Below are 12,490 nucleotides of genomic sequence, written 5' to 3' on the forward strand. Positions count from 1 at the left end.
GACTGCCTATTTTTTGCCATTGTTTTCGTAGATTGAACTCAGACCGCAATCGGCTCAGTTGTTATCTCACGAGAACGTTTCGAGCGTGAACTTTGCTTACCTGGCTGGCTTTCAAACAATATTATTCGTGGACCGACCCTTTCTGAAACGATCGACATCTTTGTATGTGAGATGAACGTATAAGGCGCGATTCTTGCCAAAACTTTCTTCGCAAAACACCGCATTCTGTCACGAAGAGCGAGCAATGTCGCGTTTCTCGTCCCCAGTTTCCATGGTCTACGCATGCAACGCCTAGACCATGACCCCCCCTTTGGCGACCAAAACGCTAGCATTTTATGACTCGGGCTTTCCTACGGAAGCCCGAGTAATAGCCCATTTATGACGCTTGCGCGCATTTTACGATTTGATAGAGATTTCAAGCTGATACGTCGTTACACAGTTTTCTCTTTATCACTTAGAGTACACTTTATTAACATCTTTTTTTCAATTGACGATTACGAGCTTGTTACATGTCGGGGAGTGCAACATATTCACAACGAGTACCGACGTATTTCCTTGTGCATTGGCAAAGGGGACCAGTGCCCAGGTCAGGAAGACGGAAACAAGTTCCACCATTTAAACAGTAATGGTCCCTTTGGCTTTGAGTTTCGCATTCTGAAAAAAAAAAAGGAAACAAAAAACAAAACAATTAAGAAAGATAAGAAACTCGACAGAGAAAATGGAAACAAACTGATCGTAAGTTACGGAAATCAAATAATTAAGGCGAATTTGAAACCGAGTATAGTCAGATAAACAAAATATAACCAGGCAGTGCACCGCTTACTAGATGACAGTTTTCAATCCAAATTAAAGTTAAGCCATTAGAAAAGAAAACCTTAAAGATTTACTCTAAAATAACCCGCTTTCTTGTTAGACGCCGCTTATGATAGTCATCAACGGGTAATCATTTGTACGGTCAGTAGGTGTTTCAATTTCCACACCTGAATCATAAATGACCCTGGTTACTTCCTTCCATCACAATTTCAACATCCATATTTTTTTGTTCTGTAACCTCCCTTGACCATCTGTTTTGTGAATCCCAGTGGTTCCCGGCTCTTCACTCTTGATTACGCATCTGGATAGTTTATACAACTCAATTTTGTGGAACAACGATGCATATGTATCTCATGAACTGTTACAGCATGTTATAGAATAGTAAACAACAGTCAATTGTAGGGCAACAAAGGTTATATTACCGGCTTTATGACTTGGAGCCTGCTGGTCCGCGGAGACATTTTTCCCCTTGCTCGAGTCACCTGAACATAAAAGAACTCAGTTAAATGACCTTGCTCTCCGTGAGTTCTCGTAGCTCAGTGGATAGAGCGCCCGCCCGGTGTTCGGGAGGTCATGGGTTTGATTCCTGTCGGGGACTCAGAATTTTTCATTGTCCCACGCTCGTGTCATGTTGATTAATTCACCTTCACATTTCATTACCGAGCTTAAAATTCACCATCTTTATTAACTTATCACTACTCACGATGAATTCGATAGCGGTGATCCTAGCAGTATGCAGGACACCTATCATATAAGAACTCAGTTAAATGACCTTGCTCTCCATGAGTTCTCGTAGCTCAGTGGATAGAGCGCCCGCCCGGTGTTCGGGAGGTCATGGGTTCGATTCCTGTGGGGGACTCAGAATTTTTCTTTGTCCCACGCTCGTGTCATGTCGATTAATTCACCTTCACAAGAAAATTATAGTTTTCTCGTTATTGTCTAAATTGTAAAAGCCTAATCTTTCACTGAATTACCTGAAAGAAGAGCTAAACTTTCCTACCGACATGGAAAAATATATTGTAATCGCTAAGTTTTATTTATTTTTTTTTAATCTTATTGATCGATTCAGACTGAGACTTGTTCTATAAAACGTTTTCGTTTTTAGTGATAACCTAAGTGTCACTGTAGACAAAATTTTGTGCAACCTACCTTTACCCTTTTCTTCAACTGCGTACACAATTCCAACGAGGAGAAACAAAATAAGAGCAAGCTTCATGTTTGAACAGATGTGTTGCAGATTCAAAAAGTTAAGGAATGACCAATTTCTTAGAGTTACTCTGATTTCACCGAAATTTAATCGTTACTACGTCATGGCGCGAAGCGTGGCAGGAACGCCTTAATGTCTAGCTGACCAATAGAAACTTTGTAGGTATATTGGTCAGGCCTTCTTTGCATGTAGTACCAGCTAGAGTTATTTATTTATTTATTCAATCCGTAAAAAAAAAAACTATCAGTGTGTAAGAGTGCATAGTAATTACTTCGGCTGTAGGATCCCAAGTTTAGTTTCTACAGATGGCAATGACTATATATGGCTGTCGTCAAATTTGCAATAGTGGTGTAATGCGCATGCGTAACTCGGAATTAGACCGGGCAAGACGGGGCAAATGAATTAAAGTAGTTTTCGCGTGGAGGCGAAGGCTACGAAAGCGGCAAATTGTGCTTGTTCGGTGTGTAAAGAGCTTTTGACGTCGCAAATGTGGGGAAGGAATTGGAGCCTATTTGACAACATGGCGAGCAATTCGCTAAGCAGCTAAAGGAGCACTGAATTCGATTTAGAGGAAAACAACGTGGCGAAGAATTCGCTAAACGGCTGAAAAAATACACTGTCACTCTGTTTTTAGTAACACACTGAAAAACAAAATGGCACGTTCAGCGGTTGAAAGCAGCCGCAAAATACTTACGAAAATTTCTTTAAATACCTATTTCAAAGCACAGACGTCTTTTTATACCTTTTTTCGATAACTGATGACCAGGACAGGGTTGTGTACAAACTTCAAAACGCTGGGCCAACGTTTTCAAGTTTTCGTGTAGTAAAACTCACATAAAATTGATAATAACTTTTCTGGGCGAATATTTTTGATCTAGATTCGATTGAATTCGTGAAAAAAGTTCATCAGAAACGATTTGAATGAAACCAAGTGATTAAAGGTGAAAATGATTGCATTTTGACCAGAAATCGCATAAGCCCCGTTACAGTGCCCTTGAAGGAACATCAAATTTGATTTAGCGGAAAACAACGTGGCGAAGAATTTGCTAAACCGTGAAGGAACACGAAATTCGACTTAGAGGAACTCAATATTGGCTGTTAAAGAAGTGAATAGTTGGTAGCAAAGTAGCAAAGATACCTATAATAGGAATTACTGGTAAGTAATTTTCTCTGAGTTGTCAAGGCCTGGCCAAATGGAGACACAAATGTGTACGCAAGTGGGCAGGTGTTTCATCGTCTCGGCGTGTCCTCTGGAAAAATTCGCGTACCGGTGCCCATACTTCATTCATTATGCATACAGTACTAATTAATTATGTATTTCGCGCTCTCGTTTTTTGTCTCGTTTCCTCAGAAACGAGCCCTATCCATTTTGATTTCAGGGTGAACTATTTACACAGTGGCTCAGTTGGTTGAGCATCGGGCTGCCATGCGGGAGGTCGTAAGTTCGACTTCGGCCGGACCAACACTCAGGGTCTTGAAAAAAGGCGGCAGGGTGGCTGTGCGAACACCGGATTGCTGGTGGAGCACTTCCGTCTTTTCTTTACTGATGGTCAAGCCCCACTGCTTACAAGTGCTGTTGAGACGGTTTATGAGAATCTGGACGGACTCGCGGCTGTTTTGTTTCTCTCAAAGCCAGCATCATTGCGTACAGGAGCTTGCTGATTGTTGTAGATTTGGCCAGTGCGTAGGCGCCTGGGGTTGAAGAGGTCGCTATTTGCTCGGTGTCTGATGCCGATGCCATCATCAGGTGGTAGGCTCTTGGTAGCATGGCGCACAACAAAGGCGAAAACAGGAGAAACAGTGATGAAGCTAGGATGTATCCTTTGCGCAGATCAGATGAGACTTCGAAGTTATCATTTGTTTCTCCTCCTACCGCGAGTCAGACAGTTGCTTTAATCCCTTCGTGGAGGCTGTGGATGATATTAGCTACCTTGGGAGAAACTGTTCGTGACAGGTTAAGTGCTCTTTCCCCCAGTTCAACTAAAGAATTAATAATTACTTTTCAAACTCTCACGGCACTGGTTGATAAGTACTCTTTCGTCCAGAGTTTCAATAGACGAAGCCAAAGGAATGTGACAGACCAAGTGACCCACACTACAGTATTTTATTTTTTCACCTGCCCTGACCATTGCCGAAGCGAAACAAAAATTTCCCCAAGCGTAATGAATATATATACATCGATAAGTTTTACTAACGTGAGGAGTAAAAATGTATATTTTGCCATGTATATTACCATGTATAGTTTGCCTCCATCACACAACTGGACGAACACAACGCTGATATTAGGGCGCGTTTGCCAGCCAAACCACCGTGCCATTTATCCTACTTTCGAATACATACAGAGGTTGAACTTTGAATTATTCTTTTAAGTAAACTAAGACATCCTAGAATGACACGAAAACCTCTTTCAAATCAGTAGGTGGAAAAAGCGGGTAACGTGTGTCCTCGACCAAGGCAATGGTGCTAGCCTCGAGGCCTTAGGGTATCCTATTTAAACCACTAAATGAAAATATACAATGGTTACTTTTAGAAGGATCTCACCACAGTAAGTGTTACAAATCATAGTACCCTAGCGACAAACGTAACGATACAAAGACTAAAGGCAACAACGTGGCGCTGCGAAGGCTATTTTTCTTTCGTAAACGGTCGATGCCATTTTGACGTACGTCGATTTCACTCTTAGTAACAATGCCTTTCGTCATAAGTTAGATCTAAAGTGGTTGAAATTGCAACTAAATCAGCTAAAATTAAGCTCAGATTGAGAAATTAAGCTTAAAAGATGATCAGAGACTTTAGGGTTAGCATGAAGGGTGAAGTTAGGGTTAGGGTAAACCTCTAGATAACCTGGTACACTACAGCATTTAGTTAACGCGTTATGATTCTAAGCCCTACAAGTAATGGCTAGCGTGGCAGATTACGTGACACTTATTTTACGTCACCGGGTTGCAATGCATGCTGAAAAATAAAAGAGAGTAGAACATGTGCTTGTAGAAATGGCTACCGATGAACTGTATGTATGGTGTAGGGAGTGGGGGGAGGGGGGAGGGGGAGGGGTAGCATGTAAATTTCTATCTAAGAAGCAGAGGGGCGGTATCTAGTTTTCTACGAGTAAACTGACCAAAAGAATTTCAAACACCACTTATGTCTCACTAACAATAATCACGTTCTTTTTGTGACAGTTTTGATATGAACAAAACACTAAGAAATCATCAAATCGAATACGATTGCTTGCTAAAAAAAAGGCGTTCAGTCGCTCTTAGCCGCTTATGAAGGGTATCTAAGATTAGATAATTTGAAGACCAGATGTTAATTGAATAAACTCGTCATGGTATCGAAAAAAGAAACAAATATGTAACTGGGGTCGTGTAAATACAGCACAAAATAAACCACATTCCCTAAGAACGAGGTTGTCAGAGGAAATAATATTCTTCTTTATGGGATTAAACAAATAAAAGAGGTTTGAAGTTTTTCAAAGTTGTTGACTCAAGTGATCTGTTTATGGCTCCATCGTTGATATAATTCACTTGTAGTTAAGAACGGAATGGGTGGAGCTCATCGTCAGAAAACAGTCTGTGGAAACACTTTGCGCGCTGAACAGATTGCAGCGGTTTTGTTTTCCTCAAATTCAAGATTCCACTATCATTATTAACTGGTGAAAAACATCAGATATATAGCCATGGAATGTACGGCCTAACCTAAAGTGTCAGTTTAAGTTTAAAACTAGCTAGTGGTAGCTAAGTGCACGGACTATTATAAACATTCAACAAATAGATCTGTTCCCATACACAAAATTCGCACTTGCCCTCGAGAAAGAGAAGAAACACACCGTATCTTTCCAATTTCTTGTTGCTGACCTAAAGGATTGCTGCTCCTGGGAATAAGTTTGGCTAGTAATAATATCACAGCGGTCAAATTGTTGGTGATCTTTTATTTGCATTTTATGAAAACATTACTGTTTTCTTTGAATACGGTAGATATGTGGATTGTGCTTAAGGGTCTACCACCAAATTCAGTATTTTAAGTGAACTGACAGCTTTTCACCTGCATCATTTCTCGCTTCTCTAAATTCTTGTAAATGATACCTTGCTCTTGATTTAAATATAAGAAAACGATCCCTACCTAATCACCAGCTCATGAAAGAAATAAGGTTTGAAATTTGTCTCCCATTTCTCAACGATATGAAAACGCAATTTTTCTTCTCATCTTTTAGAGAATAAGGCATTGGACTGAAAAACAGTCTGTGTTTTGGCGCGACTTCGTAGTTGCGAGTGTAGGCTCGTTGTTAAAACGCGGTGGTTCAAAAAAGATCTGGAACGAGCGTGAAAATGAGACAAAAAAGAGACTGTTTTGAGATATGAGATAGGTTGATCTGCTTGAATCCGATTCATCTGCGGCCACCAGATTCAGATATGAACTGTATTCTCGCTTCACACCATCGCGCCTCCTCTGTCATTCCATGTGTCTGCGATTTGCCATATTCAATTTCAGTGAAAAGTTACAAAACATGTTCGAAATGGGATTTAAAAAATATGAAGTGATCGTAGAAAAATCACTCGCGGAGAAAAACTATTTGGAAATAAAAAATTTACAGACAGATTTTTATTGATTGTATGTCAAGCTAGCTACTGTTCAAATTTGAGGGGAAACGAACAAATTTTCTTTAACTTGTAGCTTTCAATAGGGACCCAAAAGATGACTCTGATACTCACATTTAGAGATCCTGAAAAATTCGACAATTCATTTTCTATAAAAATTTGTGGTTCTATGAGCTTTAATTTGATATAAGGGTTTAGGTATCTACAGCTTAAACCGGTCGCACTACATCGCTTGGACGCGAGACACCTCTGAAGTTGCTCTAAAGGTATATGGTATCCTTAACTATTTGGGAGAATTTAACTCTGAGCAACTCTTAACTACCGTAACAGACCAATTGTAATTTTGGATGGCAAAATTTTTGGTGTTTTTTTTATTTAAATAAACATACTTTGTAAATTAGGTATAAAAATCCTCTCGGCGAACCTAATAAACCTTGTTGTATTGTATTTAAAACAGCGTTTCTTCCCGGCGTAAATATTACACTACAAATGATATTTGAGAATTCTCTCAAAATTGCACGAGCCTTTAGGCTCGTGCAATTCGAAAGAATTTTCAAATATCACGAGTAGTATAAATCCTTAATTGCTCGAGCCTTCATACGATCACTCCTTTATTATGCGACTAGGAAAATCAGGAAAGCACGCGTATTAGTAAAGTGCAAATTAAAAATTAACGATAAATTGGCCTGCTCTCAGGCAATCACAATGAAGTAATCAGTTATAATATATAGATTTAGCCATGCCTGAAGGCAGAGCTCCTGGGCGAGGTTGTTCAAAGCCTGATTAAACTAATGCGGGATAAGCGATAATTTTGATTGTTTTGTAACTTTACGGTGAGGTTCTCCGTTCCTGTTGTTTGGCCTTCTGCTTTGAGTTTGAATAATCTCAAGGTCCTCAAAATCAAAAAACAAAAGCAGTGAAAAACATTTGTATTCAAGAAAAATTACATTTCGGTTAACTTTTGTAATCCTGGGGCCCGTTTCTCGAAAGCGCCGAAACCTTGAGGGGCCTGTAAAGCCATAGCAAAATCTCGAACATTACGATTACAGAGCAGCTGTTTTAGTTACATATTCTTAATATGTACAAGGGTTCCCTTCATACAAGAAGTTTCAGGCGTATACACTTCACCGTTTTTAGATAGAGATGAACTAGAAATGGCTTTACGGACCCGAAAAGTTTCCGGGGCTTTCGAGAAACGGGCCCCTGGGGCGACTTCAAAACAACCCGGCCAACAACCTGACATGAGCCCTCGATCCAATCGAAAACCAGCATTTGGTCACCGGTCAACTTAAAAAAACACGTGACCTCGATGAGCTCTAAACTTGAGCCCGCGATATGGTCGTGTGATACTGGTCAGCGGATACCTTGATTTGATAGGTGTCAATTGACCATAACAGGGATGTCCAATATCAAAGAGGGACGAACCGAGCGTGCATGTCTCTGTCAACCTATTAGCTGGAGTATGGTCGCCATCTTGCCGACTCCGTCGTCGTCGTTGTCGTCGTCGTTGTCGTCGTCGTTGTCGTCGTGCGTACGCGCCCACGAGCAAGACCGCTAGCCCTTATAACCATGAGAAAATCAATTCATAGGTTTCCTTTCCTTTCCTATATGGGTATGGAGCTCCGCTTGGCAGCCCTTCGGGCCGCCGGAGCTCCGCTATAATAAGAAAAGTAATTTAATCGTGCCAGTTAATGACAAGACCAAATTTGTACTGATACCATGTCGTTTTGTTTGGATAGAAAAAGAGTACCGGAAGAGTACCTGTCGTCTCCATGGTTACAGTGACGTCAGCAAGTATGTTCTTAACCTTGGATCTCAGTCACAGTTCTCGGTCGCATAATGGCACTTCTCAAGCCATTATTGGCCTTTCTAGCAATTCTCTTGACGGTTCTCTTCTTTGCAACTCTAACAGAGCAGCAAATAGTTCGAGATTTTGCAAACGGCCTACGCTACGCTAATTTTGGCAAACACGACAAAAGAAAGCTCAACGTCGGGCAGTTGGAGAATACAACCGCCCAGTCTTTTTCCCAATGTTGTGCGAAATGCTTGCCAAGCAAGAGCTGCTTTTCTGTGAATTGTGGCGGAATTGGACGAAACGAGTGCCAACTTCTCTCAGCTGACAAGGTCCAATCTTCGGACCAAATGACGATTGACAAACATTTCAGCATTTCTCAGTGGCGGTAAGCGCGATTTTTGTTCAAGGTTCACTCTAGCTCTATCTGAAAACTTTCACTGGTACAAAACTGAGTCTAACGTTAGTCGTTCAGTTCAAATTTATGCTGGTTGAAATATAAGTTTCAAAAGAAATTTTTGGATAAAATTAAAGCGCCACTTTCTTCCATTAGAAATATCGTGATAGTTGCCATTTAGCGGTACAGAGTTTTTGATTTCATATCCGAAGTATCAGGTTGAAAAGGCCAAGGGAAAGATTTAACAAAAAGCTGAAGGAGAAAAAAAACCATTCTACTGAAATTAAGATGAAATTCGATAGGAAATCGAGCAATTTCAGTTTTTAGCGGACAAAAACCTTATAACAGAAAGTATACAGTTACAGAAAGTATTACATCTCGATCTTTTTGCATTTTCTGATAGTTGCCTAAAATAACACAAAAAAACAATTTCCCACGGCAGTTCCTGCAGAAAATCAGTTTCATAGTTTAGAGAAATTGTGCGAACACAGGTAAAATTTCATCATCATTTTTTTTGTCACCAGTATTTTCAAGTGTTTCATATAAAATTCAGCATTTGTTTTCGACATTTGGTGTTGTTAGAAATGATTTCTTTCGAGAAGATATTTAAAACAGTCGATCAGAAGTTTGCAATACGATGTAAATAATCTTGGAACATAAGTTTTGTCCACTCGTTACTCGAGCTTCTGGTGGATTCCTTCTTAATTATTTCAGTAGAGCTAGCTGAGGATCACGTAGACATCATGTGGCGAAATAATCGATACGCTACAGAACTGCAATAAACAACTCTGTCATCATCCTCTACATAGCAATTCAATAAGTGTAATAACTTTTTTGATGGGAATTTCGACAACCGGTAAAACAGAAAACCTTTTGTAAATGACACTAAACCAAAGGTTTGTTTCAATTATCAAGCTGAGGGAGAACGCTTATCAGAATGCACCTGTAGTGCTTGGGTTTGTTTTTCTTTGATGAAGCTTGTTTCTTCGTTCAACAAACTGCTATGTTTAAAGTTATGCTTATACCTTGGTATATATTTTCTGTAAGCTGTTATTTGTTACTTACTTATCACTTCAATCCCTAAATTAAGATTGAGTCATGTATAACAACGACAACAACATCATTACCTTCGGGTGTTTCTCATTGTGCCGAAAGTTCTGGAAATTGAGATGAAAGTCAAATGGTAGAAGATTTCTGGTAAAAAATGCCACTTTGAAGGAGGTCCAGTAGGCCTGAAATTAGTCGTTCCATTTTGACAAAATCAGTTTGTTGCCCTGCTTCAGTAGATTTTCACTCATAGGGGGGATTAACTCATTAAGGAAAGGAATTGAAAATGGTAAGAGCCATTCCTCTCAGTTGGATCAGAAATACAGCAGTTGATCAGACAGGTCAATCTGATTAAAAGGGTTAATGCCCTTTATGTCCACTCAGTAATTTTCTCTGCTTTGCACTGTGTTAACTAGTTGCCATCCTTCTTTGCTAGGGAGAGAATGAAAAGGAGAAATTCTCTGATACAACCACAGTAACACCAGCGTCTACTGAAACAATTCCGTCACAGGCTGCAATGACAGATTCTATTTCTATGGCTAGTCCACAGATGGGAGCTTGCCCTATGGGCGTACCTCCACAGTACTATGCCTCCTAATAGTAGACATACCATTGCTATGCAACAGGATACCCAATGTACAGCATGATGAATGCAAATCCTTTAGCGGCACAAGCTCATCAAAATACTGCACCACCTAGCCTTCTACTACTACTTCTACCGCTTACCAGCCAATTAGAATGTAGTGCAGCTAGTACTGTGCGTCAAAGGACTGCTGTCAATCATTCTACTGTGGAACAAAATACTCCTTTGCCCGCAGGAAAAAAGTGCGCAAAAGTGGTGCAGAAGGTGGATCACTTCAAAGGGAGTGTTAGGAAAAAGTGGCGATCAAGTGGTGAAGCGGCCCGGACATCGTGGTTGGGGGTTTAGGGGAGAACCATTCAGCCTGAAAATGGATGGCAGCATGAGGTCGAAAAGTGGAAGAGTGGAAAAGTGGTAAGAGAAGGAATAGGGCATGGAAAAGAGGTGGTAAGAGGGGATCAGGAAGATGGTTTTTAGAGGGGATTTGGAATAGTTCGGTTATTTTTTTAATAAAGTGGAAGGGGGGGTGGGTGGGCCGGGGGTTTAGAGGGGATTTGGAATAGTTCGGTTATTTTTTTAATAAAGTGGGGGGGGGGGGTGGGCCGGGGGGAGGAGGGCTTGTGTGGTGAGGTTGAATGGGAAGAGATGATTGACTTGCACTCTGGCGGTGAATCGTTGAGGGGGGCCTGGAAAAGTGGAAAATGGCTGACGTCATGGGTAAGGAGGAGATAGCCCATCCACGTCCTCCCCCTCCCACTCCCTGGGTGGGCTGACGTCATTGCGAGGGGGATAGCCCCTCCTCCTCTCTGGCATTCATAATTCAAGATGGCGTACGTGACCCATAAACAATTTTTTAAATTTTTTTTTCCAAATCCTTAGTTTTATAAAGCGGGACGTGTGTCACCCTTAGTGGGAAGACGCCCATGATTGAAGTCACCCCTTGAACTGCATGTTTTCTAAACCATATCCCCTCAAGACATTCCATGGTTGGAATTGTCCGAAATCTGCAGATTCACCCTTCTGCTTCTTCCTAGTTGAGTTCCTCATAGCTGTACGGATAGGAGTGTTTGAGCAAACGAAGGTGGTGATAGATTCGTGCCTAATCATAATAATAATAAGCGTTTACAGATGAAACACTGTTGGAAATTTTACTCCGTCCTTAGCATGTTGACAGTCTGTCAAGCACTGTATCATTTTCTGGATTTTGAGGGGTAGATTATCCCAGTGACTGAGTATCTGCAAAGGCAATAAGAGTGTTTTAGTTCCCTAGGACGGTTGTTAAATATTCATGACAAAACAATAATACTCACATCACCAGTCTCTTTCTCGTGACGAATGACCTGACGTGAAAGGGTTAATCTCTTTTAGAGTCCATGCTGGGAAGTTTGAATTTGGCCCACTACACGACGCCTTATGTACTCTTGGCTCTAGAAAAAAGACGATGCCCCATCCCCCTTCTCCTCTCTGAGCACTGAGGTCATGGAAAAAGGTAAAGGTAAAGGTAAAATTTTTATTTAGACACGGTATTTCCTTCAGGACTATACAATATTTAATTTAAATAAATCTAACTACCTAACTAATTTAATATTGTAAATAACTACTAGAATAAGAGAAATGATAAAAACCTGCTTTACAAGGAAGCCGTGTATAAAAACAAAATAAAATTTATATAAGACCACTGTCAAAATCATAGTTCTTCAACTTAGATTTAAATTGATTAAGGGAGAGCGATTGTCTAATATTCAAGGGCAGACTATTCCATAGTACAACTCCGCTGTAAGAAAGACTTCTTTTACAGTAATTAGTGTGGGGCTGTGGGATAGCAAGCGTACCATCACTATCTCTTAGCTTATAAGTCAAAGTATCGGAACGGAAGACAAAGCGTGAACAAAGATATTCCGGAACCATATTATTTACAATCTTGTACATCATTATTGATTTATTAACAAGGCGTTGACGGTCCAGTTTAACCCAGTTGACCATCCTCAACAATTCATCAGTATTACGATCGTAATTTGAAAAAGTTATGACGCGTGCTGCCCGATTTTGTAGTTTTTGT

At 40.4% G+C, this 12,490-nt stretch overlaps 1 protein-coding gene across 1 annotated transcript; it reads right to left on the reverse strand.

Annotated features, from left to right (window-relative positions):
• Positions 1–439: 439 nt before the first annotated feature.
• LOC149117387 (pro-neuregulin-1, membrane-bound isoform-like) lies at positions 440–2,094 on the reverse strand. Its single transcript, XM_089283052.1, has 3 exons — positions 1,963–2,094; positions 1,236–1,295; positions 440–654 (listed from the first exon to the last, which is right to left on the reverse strand). The coding sequence occupies exons 1-3, from the start codon at positions 2,027–2,029 to the stop codon at positions 506–508; spliced, it is 276 nt and encodes a 91-aa protein (XP_089139178.1). The 5' UTR covers positions 2,030–2,094; the 3' UTR covers positions 440–505.
• Positions 2,095–12,490: the final 10,396 nt, after the last annotated feature.

Source organism: Orbicella faveolata, unplaced genomic scaffold (assembly GCF_042242905.1).
Source record: "Orbicella faveolata isolate gen_17 unplaced genomic scaffold, um_ofav_v1 contig_12, whole genome shotgun sequence".
Taxonomy (NCBI): Eukaryota; Metazoa; Cnidaria; class Anthozoa; order Scleractinia; family Merulinidae; genus Orbicella; species Orbicella faveolata.